The sequence below is a fragment of the Crocuta crocuta genome, unplaced genomic scaffold (genome assembly GCF_008692635.1).
Source record: "Crocuta crocuta isolate KB4526 unplaced genomic scaffold, BGI_CrCroc_1.0 scaffold1531, whole genome shotgun sequence".
NCBI classification, from domain to species: Eukaryota; Metazoa; Chordata; class Mammalia; order Carnivora; family Hyaenidae; genus Crocuta; species Crocuta crocuta.
The window spans coordinates 128,478-152,721 of record NW_027533315.1 but is presented as its reverse complement, the minus strand read 5'-3'; the positions used below and the strand labels follow the sequence as shown (position 1 = coordinate 152,721).

General features: G+C 38.7%; 1 protein-coding gene across 1 annotated transcript in view; it reads right to left on the bottom strand.

Annotated features, from left to right (window-relative positions):
* Positions 1-16,739, bottom strand: part of PHF8 (PHD finger protein 8) — a 66,417-nt gene extending 49,678 nt beyond the window's left edge. Inside the window, exons 1-4 of the mRNA XM_077748136.1 lie at positions 16,705-16,739; positions 6,594-6,679; positions 6,118-6,226; positions 248-408 (exon numbers count right to left, since the gene is read on the bottom strand). Of these exons, the coding sequence (XP_077604262.1) occupies positions 248-408; positions 6,118-6,226; positions 6,594-6,679; positions 16,705-16,739 (391 nt within the window). The remainder of the gene's footprint in view (positions 1-247; positions 409-6,117; positions 6,227-6,593; positions 6,680-16,704) is intronic.
* Between the last annotated feature and the right edge of the window lie 7,505 nt (positions 16,740-24,244).

Here is a 24,244-nt window from a genome sequence, read left to right as displayed (position 1 = left end):
TTCCCCCAGTAAAAAAAAAAAAAAAAATAGGGCTCAGCCTGGGGTCTTGGAGCCTGTTAGGAGGAAAAGGAAACGAAAACCAGGATTTTAGTTCAGACTAGAACCAAAGAGTGACTCTGGACAAAGCACTTTACCTCAGATTCCCAAGATGGCTAGAAAAGAAACACAAAGGTAGACTGGAGGCGAAAGGTCACAGGTCTTAATGGGAGTGAATGATGTCACAGTTAAAACGGTTCATCTTGCTTACCAACATAGTGTTCCACATCCCTCACGGTGAATGATGGTGAAGGCAGGGTCATCCCCAATCCATCCTTCTTCAAGACTAGGATGGGCACACTGAAGCTATTCTCCTCCAGGAATTCCACGGTCAGTTGACTTCCAGTGGGCTTCAGAATCACTTCATCTGAGCTATGGGCCATATGAAAGAAAGCCTGAGTCCCAGAGGCTCTGACACTGAAGGCTTCACTCGATGCTGCCATTCACCCAATAGGTGGGGCCTTCCTGAGGAGACCTTAACATGGACCATAAACTAATGGCATATACCTCACATGCTAGGGAAGAAATAACTTATCCAAGGCAAGAAGCCAGGTCACTTGGGAGCTAACCCAAGGATATCATGTTAATAGCGTACTCTTCTCTAAATGGCAAAAGAAGAAATCAGTCAATAGCCTGCTGAGAAAGAAAAAATGTATCTGCAATTTTAGTTAATTTACTCTAACCCAGAGCAGCATCACTCATTTAAAACACTGGCAAATAAAGAAAAAAGACTGACTTTCAAATGACATATCCAATAAAGGATTAGTATCCAAAATATATAAAGAACTTACACCCTCAACACACACACAAACACAAAAACACAAGTAATCCAATTTAAAAATGGGCAGAAGACATGAACATACACTTCTCCAAAGAGGGCATATACACGACCAATAGACACATCAAAAGATGTTCAACACACTCATCGTCAGGGAAATACAAATCCAAACTACAATGAGATATCACCTCACACTTGTCAGAATGGCTAAAATAAAAAAACACAAGAAACAAGTGTTGGTGAGGATGTGGACAAACAGGAACCCTCATGCACTGTTGGTGGGAATGCAAACTGGTGCAGCCACTGTGAAAAACAGTATGGAGGTTCCTCAAAAACATAAAAATAGAACTACCATATGATCTAGTAATCACACTATTGGGTATTTACCCAAAGAATATGAAAACACTAATTTGAAAGGATAATATGCACCCCTATTTTATTGCCACATCACTTACAATAGCCAGATTATGGAAGTAAACCAAATGTGCATCAATAGATGAATGGATAAGGAAGATGTGATATACATACATACATATATATATGTATATATACACATATATATATACACATATACATATATATACATGTATATACACACACACAGGAATATTATTCAGCCATAAAAAAGAGTGAAATCTTACCATTTGCAACAACATGGACAGAGCTAGAGAGTATAATGCTAAGTGAAATAAGTTAGAAAAAGACAAATACCTTATGATTTCACTTATATGGGGAATTTAAGAAAACAAACAAAGGAAAAGTAAAGAGATAAGTCAAGAAACAGACTCTAAACTATAGAGAATAAACATACAGTTATCAGAAGGGAGGTGAGTAGGGGAATGGGGAAAATAGGTAAAGGGGGATTAAGAGTACACTTATCTTGAAGAACACTGAGTAATGTATACACTTGGTGAATCACTATACTGTACACCTGAAACTAACAGAACACTGTATGTTAACATACATATTTAATTAACATAAATAACAAAGAGAAAGACTGATTAAAAAACAATTTTTACAGCCGATTTCTCAACACATGTGCATAATTAACCAAAAAAACAGGAGGTTTTTTTTTTTTAAATCATGTTGGAGAAGATGGACTATTTGACCAAGTTGTGTTGGACTGAGCAACTGGAAAAATATTAAGCTCAATGTCTACCTCACTCTTTACATAATTCTAGATGGATCAACATTTAAATTGAAAAACAAAATGAAGCCATCTGTATGTTTTCTTTGGAAAAATGACTATTCATGTCTTCTGCCCATTTCTTAACTGGATTATTTATTTTTGGGGTGTTGAGTTTGATAAGTTCTTTACAGATTTTGAATCCTAACCTTTTATCAGATAGATCAGCAAGTATCTTCTCCCATTCCATAGGCTGCCTTTTACTTTTGTTAATTTTTCCAAAAAAGACATACAGATGGCTTATAGACACATGAAAAGATGTTCAGCATCACTCATCATCAGGAAGACAGAAATTAAAACCAAATGATATACCATCTCACACCTGTCAGAATGGCTAAAGTTAACAACACAGGAAACAACAGATGTTTGTAAGGATGTGGAGAAAGGGGAACCTTCTTACACTGTTGGGGGGAATGCAAACGGTACAGCTACTCTAGAAAACAGTATGGAGTTTTCTTAAAAAGTTAAAGATAGAACTACCCTAGGACACAGCAATTGCACTACTACTTACCCAAAGGATACAAAAATATTGGTTTGAAGGGGTACATGCACCCCGAAGTTTATAGCAGTATTATCAACAATAGCCAAACTATGGAAAGAGCTCAAATGTCCATCGACTGATGAATGGATAAAGAGGATGTGGTGTGTATATACAATGAAATATTAATCAGTCATCAAAAAAGTGAAATCTTGGGGTGTCTCAGTCAGTTAGGCATCCAACTCTTGATTTTGGCTCAGGTCATAACCTCACAGATTGTGAGATTGAGCACCACATTGGGCTCTGTGTTGACAGCACAGAGCCTGCGTGGGATTCTCTCTCTCTCTCTCTCTCTCTCTGATCCTCCCCCTCCTTGCACGCATGCGTGATCTCTTTCTCTCTCAAAATTAATAAACATAAAAAAAAGAATGAAATCTTGCCATTTGTAATGATGTGGATGGAGCTAAAGTGTATTATGCTAAGCAAAATAAGTCAGAGAAAAAAAAATAACGTATGATTTCCTTTACATGTGGAATTTAAGAAACAACAGATGAACATAAGGGAAAGAAGGGAAAAAAAAGAGAGAGGGAAACAATCCATAAGGGACCCTTAACTATAGAGAACAAACTGAGGGTTGAAGGAGAGAGGTACGTGTGGGATGTGGGTGGGAGATGGGCTAAATGGGTGATGGATATAAAGGAGGGCACTTGTGATGAGCACTGAGTGTTATATATAAGTGATATATCACTAAATTCTATACCTGAAACCAATTTTATCATATATGTTAACTAACTGGAATTTAAATAAAATCGTAGAAAGAAAAAAATGAAGCCATAGAGTAGTAGAAAAAACATGGGAGAGACAAGGCCTAGTAGTCAGTAAAAATAGCAATAAATAAATTTAACTACATAAAAATTAAAATTTCCCACAAGGAAATACAGGGGTAAATATACCTTTCTGAATTTATATTTTCATGTTCTTTGGGTAAATACCCAGTAACAGAATCATAGATCATAAAATATTTCTCTCTTTAATTATGTGAGGAATCTGCATACTGTTTTCCACAGTGGCTACACCAGTTTGCATTCCCTCCAACAGTGCACAAGGGTTCCTTTTTCTCTACATCCTCTCTAACACTTGTTATTTCTTGTCTTTCTTATTCTCACCATTCTGACAGCTATAAGGTGATAATCTCATTGTTTAATGTAGCATTATTTACAATAGCTAATATAAAGAAGTAACCCAAATGCCTCTCCATTGGTGAATGGATACAGAAGATACAATGGAATATGACACAGCCATAAAAAGAATGAGATCTTACCATTTACAACAACATGGATGGTCCTAGAGGGGATAATACTAAGTGAAATAAGTCAGATATAAAAAGACAAATACCACAGGATTTTACTCATAGGTGGATCATGAGCACTAAGTAATGGATAGAATTGCTACATCATTATATTGTACAGCCAAAACTAATATAATACTGTATGTTAATTATACTTCAATAAATAAATGCTTAAATTTATTTCCTTACTTTTCTGTAAGGAAAGCTATTACAAATCAGTAAAAAAAAAAGGGCAGTAACCCAAAAGAAAAATTGTCAAATAAGCAGGAAATAAACAGAGAAGTAAAGATGACTTATAAAGGCACAAAAATATGTGCCTTCTTCATAACTAAATGCAAGTAGAAACATTTCATATTTATCTTATCAGAAACGCAAAAAAAGTTTGATAATAAACAAGGTTGGCCACAATATGGGGAAACAGCCATCTTCATACACTATCTAATGGGAATAAGAAATGGTACAGTCACTCTGGAAACAATTTGGTAACATTTATAAACATTTTTAAAGTATATAGTCTTTAGCAATTTCACTTTAAGGTAGAAAATCTACACATATACTTATTCACATATGCAAAAAAGTTCAAAGACATTCACTGCAGTATTTTTTCTTAGTTTATTGTCAACTTGGTTTCCATATAACACCCGTACTCATCCCCACAAGTGCCCTCCTCTGTGCCCATCACTCCCCTTCCCCTCTCCCCACCCCTATCAGCCCTCAGTTTGTTCTCAGCATTCAGGAGTTTCTCATGGTTTGCCTCCCTCCCTCTCTCCAACTATTTTTCCCCTTCTTCTCCCCCATGGTCTTCCGTTAAGATCCTCCTAAACCACCTATACGTGCAAACGTATGGTAGCTGTCCTTCTCCGCCTGACTTATTTCGCTAAGCATAACACTCTCAAGTTCCATCCATGTTGCTACAAATGGCCAGATTTCATTGCTTTTTTAAATTTTTTAAATGTTTTATTTATTTCTGGGGGGGGGGGCAGGCAGCATGAGCAGGGGAGGGTCAGAGAGAAGGAGACACAGAATCCGAAGCAGACTCCAGGCTCTGAGCTAGATGTCAGCACAGAGCCCGACACAGGGCTCGAACCCACAAACCACGAGATCATGACCTGAGCTGAAGTCGGACGCTTAACCAACTGAGCCACCCAGGCGCCCCGGCCAGATTTCATTCTTTCTCATTACCATGTAGTATTCCATTGTATAGATAAATCACATCTTCTTGATCCATTCATCAGTTGATGGACACTTAGGTTCTTTCCATGATTTGGCTATTGTTGAGAGTGCTGCTATGAACAAGCAGTGCAGCATTTTTTTCTAACAGCAAAATACTAGAATCAATTTAAGTGTTCATCAATAGAGGATTAGTTAAAAAACTATATATCCGTACAATGGAATACTAAACATCCATGAAAAAGAACAAAAACCACCAGTATATGCTGTTATGGACTTATCTCCAAGATATATAATTTAGGTTAAAACCAAAAGCAAGATGCAGAACACTGAGTGTATTTATGCTTTTTTTAGAAAAGTAGGATACACACACACACACACACATATTTATATAAGCAAAAACTATTTCTTGAAGAATGCACAAGAAACTGGTTGACTGGAGAAGGGATCTGAGGGGTCTGAAGTAGAAAGGAGACTTATTGCCTCTGAACAAACAAATCAAAAGACATTAAGGTGAAGAATCACATAATTCTAAATATCATTTCAATTAAAGGAAAGTGAAAATGGTTGCACAAATTAAAAACCAAGCAAAAGAGAGTGCNAATCGCCTGGGTGACTCAGTCACTAGAGCATGTGAGAATCCCAGGGTTGTGAGTTAGAGCCCCACATTGGGCATAGAGTTTAATATTAAAATGAAAATTAAAAAATTTAAAAAAACACATTAAAAGGGAGAAAACTATTTTTTATTTAAAAGAAAAACATGACCAAACATTTTTTTTTTTTATTTTTAAAAAGGTTTTCCTCTGCTCTACAATGAGAGAATTAAACTTTTTAATCTTTAGACTCCTAACTGAAGCATTCCTTGGGTGTATGCAAATATCCTCTCCTGACAGGTGAAAACTGCCTCCCAATCTAACAAAAGTTTTTACAAGTGGACCTTAATGTACTCGGCATGTTGGATAAAATTCTAACAACATTTCTTAGAAAATGACTAAAACAGAAGATCCCTCCCCAGAGGGAATATTCCCAAATGGGCGGGGCACCTAATGAGATAGCCAGTGGCAAAGTTAGGTAGAGATGAATCCTAGCCTTCCAGAGCCCTGGCATTCACCAACCCTCACCTGTCAAAGGTCCTACTCCGGAGCTCTCGAATGAATGTAGGACTTCCGGTCTTCACTGGTTTCCCCTTGTGTGTATCATGCCCTTTTGAAGATACACGGCGTTTTTTCACTAAGCCAGAAAAAGACACAAGACTGTGAGTCAGAATGGCCATGAGCTATGGTTTCAAGAGCAAAGGCCTCAGCAGATCCTAATTTTCTTCCAATCTAACAACCCCTTGGAGCCCCCTGAAGTCAACGAGGCCCTCACATACTCAGGAAAAGTTCCTGGTGAAGTTGGTGCTTCCTCTGGGGAAACCTGTAGGTAGGGAGGGAGGTAAAGCTCTGCAATTCTGCTCTCTCACTGGGACAGCTGCTAGCCTGCAGGGCCTACCCAGGCTTTTGCTATTTCCCAAGCCCTGAGACAAAGGCAGTCTTCCTTCGAAGGTTCCTTCGTTTCCCTGGACCACCTTCTCTTGAAAACCCCAAGATCCACTTACTAATGGAGGGTCCATGTAAGACTTCACAGTTGGGGCAGTGGTAGAGGTCAATGTCAGCAGCCTTCTCTTCTTCAACACCAACACAACTAGAAAAGAGAAAAACCAGCCAAGGTTTATGGGAATTTTATTTGTCATAAGGTCTAGAACTGTGCTGTCCACTAAAAATAGCTATTTACATTTAAATTAATTCAATAAAATTTTAAATGCTGTCCCTGCATCATATAGCTACATTTCAAATGTTCAGTAGCCACATGTGGCTAGAAGTTATAGTACTTGGCAGATTATCAAGCATTTTTATCAATGCAAAAAGTTACACTGGACCACACTGGTCTAAGAACAATTATGATAGAGCTAAGAATGTACAGACAGCAAAGCTTCATTAAGATTCAGAATGGTAAAAGCTAGAAGAGATTCTAAAACAGTGCCATCCAATAGAAATATGTGAGCCAAATATGTAAGTTTAAATGTTTGTTTAAAATGTTTTAATGTTTATTTATTTTTGAGAGACAGAGTGCAAGTGGGGAAGGAGTACAAAGAGAGAGAGAGACACAGAATCTGAAGCAGGCTACAGGATCTGAGCTGTCAACACAGAGCCCGACGTGGGGATCCAACTCACGAGCTGTGAGTTCACGACATCAGCCAAAGTTGGATGCCTAAGCAACTGAGCAACCCAGGTGCCCCCATAAGTTTAAATGTTCTAATAGTCACATTAAAAAGATAAAAAGGGGGGTGCCTAGGTGACTCAGTCAACTGAATTTTCCAACTCTTAATTTCAGCTCAGGTCATGATCCCAGAGTCATGGGATGGAGCCCCGTGTTGTGCTCCACACTAAACATGGAACCTGCTTAAGATTCTTTCTCTCTCCCTCTTTCTGCCCTTTTCCCCTGCTCATGCACACTCACTCTCTCTAAAATAAAAAAAAAAGTAAAAAGAAACAGGTGAAATTAATTTTAATATTTAATTTAACCAATATATCCAAAAGATTCTTACTTCAACATATAATCAAAACTTTAAACTAATATTTTACTTGATTAAATGAAAAGGATTGAAAAGAATATTTTATAATCAACAATGCNTTGAGCCCCACATCGGGTTCTGTGATGAGAGCTAGGAGCCTGGAGCCTGCTTCCGATTCTGTCTCCCTCTCTCTCTGCTGCTCCCCTGCTCATGTTCTGTCTCTCTGTCTCTCAAAAAGAAATAAATGTTAAAAATTTTTTTTGGGGGGGCGCCTGGGTGGCTTAGTCGGTTAAGCGTCCGACTTTCGCTTAGGTCATGATCTCGCGGTTCGTGGGTTCGAGCCCCGCGTCGGGCTCTGTGCTGACTGCCAGCTCAGAGCCTGGAGCCTGTTTCAGTCTGTGACTCCCTCTCTCTCTGACCCTCCCCTGCTCACGCTGTCTCTCTCTCTCTCTCTCCTAGAAATAAATAAAACATTTAAAAAAAATTTTTTTTTTTTAATTTTGAAAATTTGAGTTTGTGTGTATGAGAGTTGGTAATCTCACAAAAGTAAATCCTTCCTCACCAAATAAGTGATTAGCAGCCCTCCTAGTAAATTCTGGCTAATATCAAACTCCTAAAATTCTTGGTCAGCCACACATAGCAGGGAGCATAAAAATAGGGCAGAACTCCAATTGTTTCATTCAGGAGCATCCTCACAAACTCACTTCCTGGTATCAGGACCCACCACTGTTCCAACTGCTTGCTAATTGCTAATCCTGTGTCTGTAAACCTGCTGCATATCAATAAATTGGAGATATCACCATCAACGTGGTAGAGTTATTTCAAGGGCTCAGATAATGTATTTCAAGTGCTTAGCACACACTCTGGAAAACAGTATGGAGGTTCCTCAAAAAATTAAAAACAGAACTACCCTATGAGCCACCAATGCACTGCTCGGAATTTATCCAAAGGATACAAACATGCTGATCGAAAGAGCAAATGCACCCCAATGGTTATAGCAGCGCTATCAACAACAGCCAAACTATGGAAAGAGTCTAAATGTCTATCAACTGATGAATAGATTAAGAAAATGTGGCGCGCGCGCGCACACACACACACACACACACACACACACACACACACACACAATGGAATACTACTTGACAATCAAAAAGAATAAAATCTTGCCATTTGCAACAACATGGATGGAACTAGATGGTATTATGCAAATAAGCGAAATAAGTCAGTCAGAGAAAAACAGATATCATGTGATTTCACTCATATGTGGAATTTGAGAAACTTAACAGGTGAACATATGGGAAAGGAAGGAAAAATAATGAGGGCGGCAAACCGTAAGAGACTCTTAAATACAGAGAACTGAGGGTTGATAGGGGTGGAGGGGTCTGGGGATAGGTTAAAAGGGAGATGGGCATTAAGGAGGGCATTTGTTGGGATGAGCAATGGGTGTTATACGTAAGTGATGAATCACTGAGTTTAATCCTGAAGCCAAGACTATGCTGTATCTTAACTTGAGAATAAAAACAAAATAATAATAATAATAATAAATAAAGTGCTTAGCACGATGAACATAAAGAAGCACATCTTACCCTTAACCTGACTAAACTTTCTTTACATATATTCCCCAGACCTTGTGGCATTAATTCACTTTGTCGGACCACATCCTTTCTCTGTCTCTCACACCTGTTAGCCTTGGACACTGCTCAAGAAAGAACCCTTCCAGGGACGCATGGGTGGCTTAGTTGGTTAAGCGTCCGGTTTCAGCTCAGGTCATGATCTCACCATTCGTGGGTTCAAGCCCCACGTCGGGCTCTGTGCTGACAGCTCAGAGCCTGGAGCCTGCTTCGGATTCTGTGTCTCCCTCTCTCTCTGCCCCTTCCCTGCTTGTGCTCTGTCTCTCTCTCTCAAAAATAAACAAACATTAAAAAACAAAAAAGGAACCCCTCCAGTCATCCCTCTCTCCTGAACTTTCATCCCATATAGCTATGTACTTTTCCTACCCCCAAACATCTACTGGTCATCAACATGCCTAACATTTCTCTTGTATCCCCAAGCAACCCCATTTCTTGGTAAATCCCCTTCAACAAACCCCTTCTTCACCGTCCTGGCTTAACTAACCACAGTTAAGCCATTTTCTCTATACAAGTGCCATTCAGTGTGGTCCACAGACTAATGCTGATCTGTGAACTGTTTACCACAGGTCTGAATAAGTAAGAAAAAGTCAGCATAAGCATCCAATAACTTTTATGACAATTTGGCTGAGTAATTTTATGTCTGTTGAATCTAACAATAAGAAATTGGGGCTTGTAGTTTGCATAAAGTTCATCCATTTTTCTAGTAATTCATTTTTATTTTACCAAATGATTGGTCCATTATGGTTTGAAATTTTAAAAAACAGACAAACCCAGTCCTTCGCCACAGAACGTCTAAGAAGCACAGTGCTAGAACCCCATCAGGTAGAAGTTATGCATTCTACCAGACCCTTATGTAATTCAGGGGTGTGTTGGGAGTAGACATTCCCCTCACTCTCTTTCCTCTACCCCTGTGTGTGATCTCTTACTCCTTTTTAAAAAATGTTTATTTTGAGAGACAGAGAGTATGAGTGAGTTGGGGAGGAGCAGAGAGAGAGGGAGAGAGAGAATCCCAAGCAGGGCTCGAATCCATGAACCACGAGATCATGACCTGAGCCAAAATCAAGTGTCAGATGCTTAACCAGCTGAGCCACCCAGGCACCACAGATCTCTTACCCCTTTGAGCTTCACATCATCTAGTCATGCCTCTTCCCTGTCAGCTCCTCAACCCCCCAACATACCTCTTTCACTCATTAAAGAACCTGCTCACAGATTCTTCTCTATCCCAAGTCCTGCCAACATCCCACATGACATTAGTACTGATGCAAAGAGGTCCAGCCTTTTCTTAGCTGTTTGACCTCCTTATCTTCAGAGGCTGCTGTCTCTACTTCCCTTTCAGCTAACAATTTTCATGGTCATCCTCCAGCCCTTGTGAATACCTGCAAGAGCTCCACATCTAGAAAATGAAATTCATACAGCACACTTGTGACCACAAATATAATCACTCAGCTCTTACTCATTACACCTGTTCTTTGCCCTCAAAATCCCCTGAGCCTACTTTTCACCTCTTCACCTATTCTTGTCTTCAGCCTTCTTCCCTATGTAGCTTAGATTCCAGCATTCCTCCTTTCAGCCATTCTCCAACAGATATCCTCGAATCCCTTGCCCCACTGCCTTTCCGTCACTCCCATGTGCACATCCCAGCCCTGGCTCAATCCAACTATGTAACACTGGACCACTGGACATGGCTGGAGAAAAATTACCCATTGGATCAGTGCCACAATAAATTCACACTGTCCATGTGGAGGTTCCTCAAAAAATTAACAATAGAACTCCCCTATGACCCAGCAATAGCACTGCTAGGAATTTACCCAAGGGATACAGGAGTGCTGATGCACAGGGGCACATAGACCCCAATGTTCATAGCAGCACTCTCAACAATAGCCAAAAGATGGAAAGAGCCTAAGTGTCCATCAACGGACAAACGGATAAAGAAGATGTGGTTTATCTATACAATGGAATATTATACAGCAATGACAACGAATCAAATCTGGCCATGTGTAGCAACATGGATGGAACTAGAGGGTGTTATGCTGAGTGAAATAAGTCAGGCAGAGAAGGACAGCTACCATATGTTTGCAGGTATAGGAGGATTAGGAGGAACCTAACGGAGGACCGTGGGGGAGACGAAAGGGGGAAATGGGGGAGAGAGGGAGGAAGGCAAACCATGAGAGGCTCTTGAATGTTGAGAACAAACTAAGGACTGATGGGTATGGGAGGGAGGGGAAGGGGGGTGATGGGCATGGAGGAGGACACTTGTTGGAATGAGCACTGGGTGTTATATGGAAACCAAATTGACAATAAACTATTAAAAAAAAAAACCAAAATAAATAAACTTTAAAAAATTAAAAAAAAAACAAATTCACACTATCCAAAATATCTGGGTCACAGAATAGCCAACACAATATTGAATGAGAACAACAAAGCTGGAAGACTGATGCTACCTGACTTCAGGACTTACTATAAAGCTACAGTAATCAAGACAGTGTGGTATAGATGAAAGATAGGCAAACAGATCAATAGAACAGAATAGAGAGTCCAGAAGTAGACCCACATAAATATGGCCAACTAATCTTTGACAAAAGAGCAAAGGTAGTACAATGGGGCTAAAAGATAGTCTTTTCAACAAATGGTACTAGAACAATTGGACATCCACATGCAAACAAATGAATCATGACACAGAACTTGTACACTTCACAAAAATGGAACTCAAAGTGGATCATAGACCCAAATGTAAAATGCAAAACTACAACACTCCTAGAACATAGGATAAAAATCTAGATGAGCTTGGGCATAGCAATAATGATGTTTTAGATGTAATACCAAAGCCATGATCCATGAAAAAAGGAATTGATAAAATAGACTTCATTAAAATTAAAAATCTGATCTTTGAAAGATACTGTCAAGAGAACAAAAAGACAAGCCAAAGACTGGGAGTAAATCATTGCATAAGACATATTTGATAAAGGGTGCTATCCAAAATATACACAGAGTCTTAAAAATTAACAATAAAACAAACCTGATTTAAAAATGGGCAAAAGATCTCTACAGAAACCTCACCAAAGAAGATATGCAAATGGAAAATAAGCATATGAAAACGTGCTCCACATATGTTGTTAGAAAAATGAAAATTAAAACAAGTATGAGCTATCACTATACATCATCTATCAGAATAGCCAAAATTCAGAACACTGACAACACCAAATGCTAATGAGGAGGTAGAGCAAAAGGAACTCTCATTCATTGCTAGTGGGAATGCAAAGTGGTACAGCCATTTTGGAAGACAGTTTGGCAGTTTCTTACAAAATTGAACATACTCTTAACATACAATCCATCAATCATGCTCCTTGGCATTTACTCAAAGGAACTGAACAAAAACCTACACATGGATGTTTATAGCATCTTTATTCATAAATGCCAAAATTTGGAAGCAATTATGAGGTCCTTCAATAGGTTAATGGATAAATAAACTGTGGTATATACAAACAATGAAATATTTATTCAGTGCTAAAAAGAAAGAAGCTATCGAGCCAGGAAAAGGCATAGAGGAAACCTAAGTGCATATTATGAAATGAAAGAAGCCAATCTGAAAAGGCTATGCATTATATGATTCCAACTATATGACATTATGGGAAGGGCAAAACCATGAGGACAGTAAAAACACTAGTGATTGCCAGAGGATATGGGAGAGAGAGAGATGAATAGGCAGAGCATGGAGAATTTTTTTAAGGCAGGGAAACTATTCTGTATGATACTAAAATGGTATAATGGTGAATGCATGTCATTATACATTTGTCCAAACTGTACAACACCAACAGTAAACACTGTTGTAAACTATGGACTTTGGGTGATAATCATGTGTCAGTGTAGGTTTGTCAATGGTAAATGTACCACTCTGGTGAGGAATGCTGATAATGGGAGAAGCTATGCATGTGGGGGCAGGAAGAATATGGAAATCTCTGTAGCTTCTTCTCAATTTGACTGTGAACTTCAACAACTCTAAAAAATAAAGTCTATTGAAAAAAATATCTGGGTCATGCTTCCTCAGAATCCTGCTCAATTCTCTCTCCCATCCTTCAGTGTGGTTATATCAAATCCTTGGTCCCACTAACCTCCCTCCTCTCTCAGAAAATGACCCTGCCTACTTTTTAGACAAAATGAATAATCAGATGGGAACTGTCTCAACTTTCCACACCAAATCCACCTCCTTCTGCACCCATCCTTTCCACCTGTTACAATGAAAGAAATATCCTTCCTCCTTTCCAAAGTCGGCTTTTCCACCTGGGTTCACATCTTTTTTTAATCTTCTCAATCCATTATCCCTTCTTTCTTCAGTATCTTCAACCTCTTCCTCCCTTCCTTCTCCTTCACAATAGCATTTAAACAATTAAAAAAGATAAGACCCTCCTTCCTATCTGCCCCTCAGCCACTTCACAGCCAAATATCTTCTTTGTGTGTAGGTTCTTACTAACTTATTTGAATAGTTATCAGTTATACATGGTACAAAACTCAAAAGGCACAAAACTGTATACAGTGAAAAGTACACCTACTTCTTGCCACTTGGTATTATCCAGAGATGTTCTATCAGAGCCAAACTTATCAGAGGAATTTTCTAGAGTTGCTGTGTATACTTTCTTACCCTGCTGCAGTCTGATTTTAGTCCTCACCTTCTTTAAAACAGAGCTCATCAATGTTCTGACCTCCTTATTGATACATGCTGTAAGTACTCCTCTCCTTTATCTCACTTGATCTCTTAGCAGTATGAGCACACAGTGCTGATCCTGTGCTTTCTCCCCACTTGACAAGTTCTCTACCCTTGACTTCCATAACACCCCATTTGCCTGATGTCCATTTCTTCAGTTAACATTATTGAGAGGCGCCTGGGTGGCTCAGTTGGTTAAATGTTCGACTTCGGCTCAGGTCATGATCTCATGGTTTGTGAGTTCAAGCCCCGCGCTGGGCTCTGTGCTGACAGCTCACAGCCCGGAGCCAGCTTCAGATTCTGTGTCTCCCTCTCTCTGCCCCTCCCCTGCTTGCACTCTGTCTATCTCTCTCAAAAACAAATACACATTAAAATTAAAAAAAAAACAAAAAACATTATTGAGCATCTTCCAGGCCCTGGTCCAACTGCTGGGGAGATAAAGACATAGAGCAAAGCATACAGAAATCCCTGCCCTCATAGAGCTGACACCATTCTAGTGGCAGCAGCAAACAAGAAACAAAATAAATCAATGTAATCAGTGAGATACATGGTATAATAGTGAAAAGAGCCAAGTAGAAAAATACAGCAGGAAGGGGAATATATACGCATGTGTATGTAACTACACAAACACACACACACACACACAGTGGGGTGGGGGGATGGCAGTGGTACTGAAATTTCAGATAAGGGAGCCAATAGGTACCGAAATTTTACGTAGAACTCACTGACAAAATGACTTTTGAATAAGGACCTGAAGGGAGTAAGGAAGCAAGCCATATGGACATGAGGGAAGGGCATCCCAAGTAGAAAGAATACCAAGTACCAAAGCACTGTGGTACTAGTGTGCCTAGATTATTAAAGCAACAGAGAGAAGGACAGAATTCTGGAATAGAGAGAGTAAGGGGGACAGTAATAGGTCAAAAAAGTAATGAATGGGCTCAAGTAGTAGGGTTTCATAGGCCATCGTAAAGGATGTTGGCTTTTCCGGAGTGAAGAACTGGGTGAAATCCGTGGGAGAATTATGAGCAGGGATGTGATGTGATCTTAATTATGTCTCTGGCTGCTCCTTCTGTTTCCCAACGCACTCTTTTTGTCCTGTCCACTCCTTAAATGTCAATGCTTCCTAGGCCTTCTTCTCTCCTCACGTTCCCTTGTTGAGCTTACCCCCCAGTGCTCCATGTGCGCCCTCTGCCCCTATAACAGCAAGCTAGATCTCTCTGCTGGGTTTCAGACTCCTCCCTTGAAATGCTTACTGGTACTTCTACTGGATAGCCTCCTTACATGTTTCAAATTTCACATGTCCAAATTCAATTTCTCCCTCTGTCTGCCCCCCACAAACACGCTCCCTCTCTTGGCAAGTGGCACCATAACCTCAGACTGCCTGAGTTTATATCCTGGCTGTACCTGTGACTTATTATCACAGGAACTTGGGCATGTTACCTCTGTGCCTCAGTTTCCTCATCCCGAAGGTGGGGATAAATATTGTATGTACTTCATAAAGTTGTTATAAAAATAAATGAGTTAATCCATTGAAAGTGTTTACAACACTGCTTGATACATAGTAAGTGCTCTGTATCATTCAAGTTACCATCATGTTCTAGCAATTCTATGTCCTGATTAGCTATCAATTGTGCCATTCTGTCATCCTTACCGCCCCTGCCCTAATCCAGGCCCCTGTTATCTCTAGCTGGGATTACTGTCCTGCCCTCCTAACTGGGCTCCTGGCCTCTACTCCGTCCTCACCCAACTGGCCCATCACACTACAACCAAAGTGATCATTTTAAAAACACCAATTTGAGGGGCGGCCCTGTGGCTCAGTCAGTTAAGCATCTGACTCTTGATTTCAGCGGTCATGATCTCACGGTTTGTAGGATCTCATGTCAGGCTCTGTGCTGGCAGTGTGGAGCCTGCTTGGGTTTCTCTCTCCCTCTCTCTCTGCCCCTCCCCTGCTTGTGCACATGCTCTCTCTCTCAACATAAATAAATGAATACATTTTTAAAAAAACCCACCCATTTGATCTTGCCAACCCTTGCTCAAAGCCCCTCACAGGCTTCCTATTTTTCTCATAGTGAAGTATAAACTTACTATGGTCTACAAGGCCTTTGGCCTCAAGTCTGGCCTCTCACATGCAGTGTCAGCTACATAATTATGAAGTCTGGTGCAAATTAAAATCAGGGGCCTCTTGTTCAGAACACAGGGGAAAAAATCTTTTTTCCTTTCTTCCACAGTCTCTCAACTTGTCATGGGCCTTTTTATTTGTTATTTATTGTCATGCTCCTTTGGCATGAGGATACTCAAGGGAAGTACAGGCCATGTCCTGTGACTCAATGCACAGGACACATGCACAGAACTCTGACTCTCTTGCACCCACATTCAGACCTGGTTCCCCAGGCAGCCAACTGAGAACCTGTTCAGGGAGTGGGGAGGTAGTAGAAGGTGGGACACATGTGAGCTAAAGCTCTAAGTCCCTCCCATACTCCATTGTCTCACTGGATTTTACATACGAAACAGGTAAAATTATTAAGAATTTCAAAACAACCACAGAACATGAAACCTCAAGTATGGGGTCCCATTCCAAATATGAGGCTGTGTGTGACTGGGTGACATGAAGTCAGCCATGCTCTGAAAAAGCCAGCTGGGTCTGACTTTGCCTCAGGTCATGACCTCCTGGCTTGTGAATTCGAGTCCTGTGTCAGGCTCTGTGCTGACAGCTCAAAGCCTGGAGCCTGCTTTGGATTCTGTGTGTGTCTCTCTCTCTGCCCACCCACCTCTCAAAAATAAACAAACATTAAAAAATTTGAAATGTCAGCTGGACTCTCAGTACCATGCTCTTTCTGGTCTTTGGGTCTCATCACACATGGCTCCCTGTGCCTAGAACATTCCTGTTCTTCCCTCTTCCCTGCTGCCACGGCACTCCCCCATACACACTATCCCTATTTCGGCACTCACCAGGTGGACTTAAAACTGCTCATTTACTTGCTATCTGCCCCACTACATTTGACAGCATCCATCTTGTTCACCAGAAGTCTTCACCTTATCCATCTCCCAGTTTTGTTTTACTTATTCTTCAGCTCAATTCAACAAACATTGATTGGGCTAGATAATTGCTCACATCAGGAAGACAGATGGATGAAACTCAGACTTGTGGTTGCACTGTCCCAATAATTATCACTGGGACCAAGGGTCCTAAATGCTACTTTGCTTCCTTAATGAACTATCACAGCACCAGGTCTCAAGATTAAGATGGAGACGGGGCACCAGGGTGGCTCAGTCGGTTAAGCATTCGACTTCGGCTCAGGTCATGATCTCACGGTTTGTGGGTTTGAGCCCCGTGTTGGGCTCTGTGCTGACAGCTGGCTTAGAACCTGGAACCTGTTTCGGATTCTGTGTCTCCCTCTCTCTCTGACCCTCCCCTGTTCATGCTGTCTCTCTCTCTCTCAGAAATAAATAAAACATTAAAAAAAAAAAGATTAAGATGAAGTATCCCCAACGTATACCACAGAGCCTGGTACATGGTAGACACTCCATCAATATTTGTTAAACAAGTGAATGTATAAAGTTAATAAATATTGATTGAGAACAGCCACTGTCCTCATGGAGTGGACATTCTAGAGGGAGAGATGGACACATGGTGCCAGAGGTTTCATAAGTGGCAAAAAGTAAATAAAGCAGGCTAAAGAGATGAGGAGAAAACAAGTGAATTTGAAGCCTGCATGAAAGGAACTGAGGAGAAAAATGAGCTATGAGTTATATGTCTATTATCACATTTACTCTCCACAGTATTCACAGGCACTATAGCAGCACAGAGGTAAAAGTACAGCCTTGGGAGCCAAACTGCCTGGGTTTGAATCACCTCTGCCACTTACTGGATGTGTGAATCTAGATGCAGAGAAGAAGGCAACCTAGGGACAGTAGGACCTGAAGTANCTAAAGAGGCCTGCATAAACAGAAAATGTAATAATACCCAGAATCTCCTAACCTCATACTCAAAATATCCAGGATATAATGAAAACAATCACTTATTACATCAAGAACAAGGAAAATCACAACTTGAATGAGCAAAGGAAATCAATAATTTCAACACTGAGATGACACGGATGTTGGAATTATCGGACAAGGATTTTTAAAGGAGTAATTATAAAAACGCTTCAATGAACAACTAAAAACATGCCTGAAACAAATGAATAGATAGAAAATGTCAACAAAAAAATAAAGAATTTCTGCAAAGTAGAAGATACAGAAAAGAACCAAAGGCACTTTAAGAACAGAATGCTACAATAAGTTTAATGAAAATTCATTGGATGGGCTCAACAGCAAAATGAAGACAAGAGGAAAAAAAATAGTAAACCTGAAGATAGAAATTACCCAATTTTTGATAGAAAGAAAATAGACTGCACTGTGAACAACTCTATACCAATAAATTGGACAATCTACAAGAAATAGATAAATTCTTACAAACATACAATCTACCAAGACCAAATTGGGAAAAAACAGAAAATCTAAACAAAGTACTAGTAAAGAGACTGAATCAGCAATAACAAAACTCCCAGTTAAGAAAAGCCCAGGACGAGATGGTTTCACTAGTGAATTTTATCCAAATATTTAAAGAAGAATTAATTTCAATTCTTCTCAAACTCTCCAAAAATATCAAAGAGGGAAGACTCTCAAACTCATTTTATGAGGCCAGCATTATCCTGATACCAAAATCTGACAAAGACACTAAAAGATACTATAAGAAAAGAAAACTATAGGCTAATATGCCTAATAAATATAGATGTAAAAATTTTCAATAAAACACTAGCAAACTGAATTCAGCAATATATTAAAATAAGCATTTACCATGATCAAATGAGATTTATCCTTAGGATGCAAGGATGTTTCAGTATAAGCAAATCAATAAAGGTGATACATCACATTAATAGAACGGAAGAAAAAAACCCATGTGATCATCTCAAAAAGCACAGAAAAAGTATCTGATAAAATTCAACATTTGTTCATGATAAAAACTNAACATAATAAAGGTCATATATGACAAGCCCATAGCTGACATCATATTCAATGGTGAAGGGTTGAAAACTTTTCCTCTAAGATCGGGAACAAACCAAGCGTGTCCATTCTCATCACTCCATTCAATATCGTACTAAAAATCCAAGACAGAGCAATCAGGCAAGAAAAAGAAATAAAAGGCATCAAAATCACAAAAGAAGAAGTAAAACTGTCTTTCTTTGCAGATGACATGATATAGAAAATTGTAAAGACTCCACCAAGAAACTCAGATCTAATTACTGAATTAGGTAAAGTTACAGGATACAAAATTAATATACAAAAATCAGTAGCATTTCTATATACGAACAACAAATTATCTAAAAAAGAAGTAAAGAAAACTAGCCCACTTACAATAGCATCAAAAACTATAAAGTATTTAGGAATAAAAATAACCAAGAAGGTGAATAATCTCTACACTGAGAACTATATGACATCAATGAAAGAAACTGAAGACACAAATAAATGGAAAGATAACCTGTGTTCATGGACTGGAAAAGTACCATTAAAACGTCCATACAAGGAATCCTTGTACACTGCTGGTGGGATTTTCAATTGGTACAGCCACTGTGTAAATAAATGTATGGTGGTTCTTTAAGAAATTAAACTACCATATGATGTAAGAATTCCACTCCTAGGTAAATATCCAAAGAAAACAAAATCATTATGTTGCAGAAATATCTGTACTGCCATGTTCAGTGCAGCATGATTTACAGTAGTAACCAAGTCATGGAAACAACCTAAGTGTCTACCAAAAGATGAAAGGACAAACAAAATGTCACACACACACACACACACACACACACACAAAATGGAATACTATTTCATTACATCATAAAAAACAAAATCTTAAGATTTGCAACAACATGGATGAAACTTGAGGGCATTACACTATATAAGTCAATCAGAAAAAGCTAACATATGATCTCATTTTTATGTGGAATCTAAACAAAACTAAACAAAAAAACACAAACTCATAGAAGAAGAGATCAGATTTGTGGTTATCAGAAATGTGGGGACTGGGGACGGGTGAATTGGAGAAAGTTGTCAAAAGGTACAAACTTCAGTTATAAGATAAATAAGTACTGGGGATGTAATGTATAATATGACTATAGTTAACACTGCTGTATGGTAAATCTTATTAAAGTTGTATAGAGAGTAAATCCTAAAAGTTCTCATCACAAAGGGAAAAAAGTCTTTTTTTTCCTTTCCTTTTCTTTTGGGTATCTATATTAAGTGATGGATATTAACTAAACTTACTATGGTAATCATTTCACAAATATGTGTAAGTCAAGTAATTATACTCTACACCTTATATCTCAATAAAATTGAAAAAGATAGATTAAAAAATTATAAAGAGCTTCAGCAATCTATAAAACTAAAACCAAAGACAATCTGAAATATTTCTATACTGAAAAACAGCATAATCAAACTCCTGAACACAAAGGAAAAATCTTTAAAGCAGTGATAAATGACACATTGCCTAAAGGAGAACATCAATTCAAATGACCAAGGATCTCTCATCAGAAACAATGGAGGCCACAGGGAAGTAGCACAATTGTTTTCAAGTGCTGAAGGAAAAGAACTAAAAACCCAGAATCTAATATCAAATGAAAAGATCTTCAGGAATCCAAGGGAAATCAAGACATTGAGGGAAAACTAAGAATATCTGCTGCCAGTAGACCTATCCTAGAAGAATGGCTAAATGAAAAAAGGAAATAGGGGGCACCTGGGTGGCTCAGTCAGTTAAGCGTCTGACTTCGACTCAGGTAATGATCTCATGGTTTGTGAGTTTGAGCCTCACGTTGGGCTCTGTGTTGACAGCTCAGAGCCTGAGCCTGCTTCAGATTCTGCGTTTCCCTCTCTCTCTGCCCCTTCCCTGCTTGTGCTCTGTCTCTCTCTCTCAAAAATCAACATTAAAAAATTTTAAATAAAAATTTAAGAAGAAAGGAAATGATAAAAGAAGGAATCTTTGGGAAGATCAGGAAGACAGAACAAGGGAAGGATTAAATACATTGGTAACTACAATATGCTTTCCCTCTCCTCGAGTTTTCTAAATCACGTTTGACAGTTGAAACAAAAATTCTAACACTGTCTGATGTGGTTCTCCATGTATAAAGACAAAATAATTTAAGATAATTATATTATAAACAGGGTAGCATAAAGGAATTCAAAGGAAAGTAAGGTTTCTACTCTTCAAACTGGTAAAATGTCAACACCAGTTGATGGTAGTAATTTATGTATGTATTATGTTAATACACAGAACAAGCATTGAAAAAAAGCTATTAAAGCTACATATATCTATATTCAAAAACACAACGTATAGGTCAAAGTGGAATTCTAGAAAAGATATAAGTAACCCACAGTAGGGTAGGATAAAGAAAACAAAGAACAGAGGAAACAAACAGAAAATAAAACAAAACAAAACAGACAGACTTAAACCCTAAGATATCAGTTAACTACATCAAGCAGAAATGGTCTAAATATACCAATTAAGAGAGACTGGTAAACAAACATGTGTAGCAACATGGATGGAACTTGAGAGTGTTATGTGGAGCAAAATAAGTCAGGCAGAGAAGGACAAATACCATATGTCTGCACGTATAGGAGGATGAGGAAGAACTTAACGAAGCACCATGGGGGAGAAGAAGGGGGAAAATAGTGGGGGAAGGGAGGGAGGCAAACCACGAGAGACTCGTGAATGCGAGAACAAACTGAGGGCTGATGGGTATGGGGGAGAGGGGAAGCAGGGTGATGGGCATGGAGGAGGGCACTTGTGGGGATGAGCACTTGGTGTTATATGGAAACCAACTTGACAATAAACTATTTAAAAACTAAATAAATAAAAAAGAGACTGGCAAAGTAGATAAAAATAATACTGAACTATATGCTGTCTACAAGAAACTCATTTTATATACAATGATGTAAGCTAAAAGTAAAGGGATGAAAAAGGATATACCATACCACCTTTAATTCAAAGAAAGAAATATAACCATTAATACCATAAAAAGTAGACTTCTACGCAAAAAAATTACCAGAGACAGAGAAGGACATCATATAATAAAAGGTCAATCCACCAAGATTTAGCAATCCTAAATGCATATGCATCTAACAACAAAGCTGCAAAATGTGAAGCAATAAATTATAGAATTGAAAGGAAACAGACATATCATCACTTGTAGCTGGACACTTCAATACCTCTTTCTCAACAACTGACTGAACTAGATAGAAAATCAGCCAAGGACAGAGAATTCAGCAACACCATCAACCAACAGGATGTAAAGCAACATTTATTTAAAAAAATAACTCAAGCCAACAATAGCAGGATTCTTTTCATGTGACCATGGAACATTTACGAAGACAGACCATATCCCAGGCCATAAAACAAACCTCAATAAATTTAAAGAAATTGCCATCATACAGAGTATATACTCTGACCACTATAGAAACAAACCAGAAATCAGTAGCAGAATGGTAACAGGAAAATCTACAAACACTTAGAAACTAAACAACACACTGTTGTGCAATTCATAGGTCAAACATGAAGTCTCTAAGGAAATTAAAAATTACATTGAACTACATGAAAAGGAAAACAAAAAATTTGTGGGACATAGCTAAATTAGTAACATTAAATGCTTACATTAGAAAACAGGTAAAGTCTTAAAACACTAACCTAAGCTCTCATCTCAAGAAATTAGGTAAAAAAACTAAAACTAAAACAGGAGGAAGAAGTAATAAAGGCAGAAATCCAGATTGAAAACAGAAAGACAGTACAGAAAGTCAATGAAACAAAAAGCTTGTTCTTTGAAAAGATCAACAAAACTGACAAACGTCTATCAAGTTTGAGAAAGAAAAAAAGAGAGAAGACACAAATTTTCAGTATCAGGAAAGAAATATCACTACAGAGCCAGCCTGCAGATATCAAAAGGGTAATAAGAGAATATTTTGAACAATTCTACACACTTATAGTTGACAACTTAGAGGAAATGTATCAACTCCTTGAAAAGCATAAACTACCGCAATACATCTGGTATTAAATAGAAAACTTTTATTGTCCTAAAATTCTTAAATAAATTTACTCCATAATTTTAAAACCATGAAAAGATTAAATAAAGATAATTAGGCAAAGTGACAGGCACGTTAGCTAGTACTCAATAAACAAAGGCCATTATCATTTTTTCCATTATCATTTTATTTAAATCCTTACAACCACTCTCAGGGAAACTAGGGCTTCACAGAGAAGAAATCCTTTGCTAAAAAGAAAGAGCCAGAATTCAAACCCAGTTCTGAAGCCAGTGCCATTTCCTCTAGAGTTTAGAGTGCATACCACGGCCACCCCCCTTGGAGGTGTGCCAACTAACATTTCCTTTACAGATAGGAAAACTGCAAAGGGGTGAGGTTTTGCCAAAGCCCCAGAAGTCAATTAATGCTCACCAACTAATTCTTCACCAGTGTACAACAATGATTCTCAAAAATTAGGGTGCATCAGAATCTTTCTTTTTGTTAAATAGAGGTTGTTGTGTCCCAGCCCAAGAATTCACATTTTTAACAAATTCCCAGTTAATGAACCACACTTTGAGAATAACAGTGTGCACTAATGATAGATGTTAGCCCACCCATCCCCCAAACCAGAAGCTGTCACACTCCACAGACAGGGAAGGAATTGAGACAGAATAATGCTCTAAATCAGTGGTTCTGAGGGTGGGCCCCCACTCACCTACTAAATCAGAAACCCTGCAAGTGGGGCCTACATAGCTTGTCTTTTAATAGGTCTTTCAAGTGATGCATGCTAAAGTTTGAGAACCATTGCTCTACAAATCGAAGTGATTTGCAAAAACCCAGCCATTTTTTACACTTTTGAGAACTTGGACGCTGGAAGCAGATAATTCTAAGTTCAAATCCAGACTTAGAAAGTAATCCCATGAATTCTAGATTCTCACCAGCGAAATGGAATAGTCATCTTCCAGGAAGTAATTTGGCATTACTAATCCCTAACTGGGCTGGAAGTCATCAGAGATGTGAACAGATTTATATCACCTATAGGCATCTGTGGCGTAACTATTGTTAGCAACCATGAAAAGTCCACAATATTTAGTAAGTTTCAATTGTGCTTAAGTACAATCTTATATGGAGCACTGTGAGCCTGGTATGTGCACATGTGCACACAATATACTGGGTAAGCAAGAGCAGCCCACCAAGGATCTGATTCTCAGATGACTTGTTTGTTTTCTGCTAGCCCATAGACAGAGCCATGAGAAGAGATGAAAACGTGGTCTCTTTCATAGAGAAAAAAACAAAAAACAAACTAAGGCAATTAACCT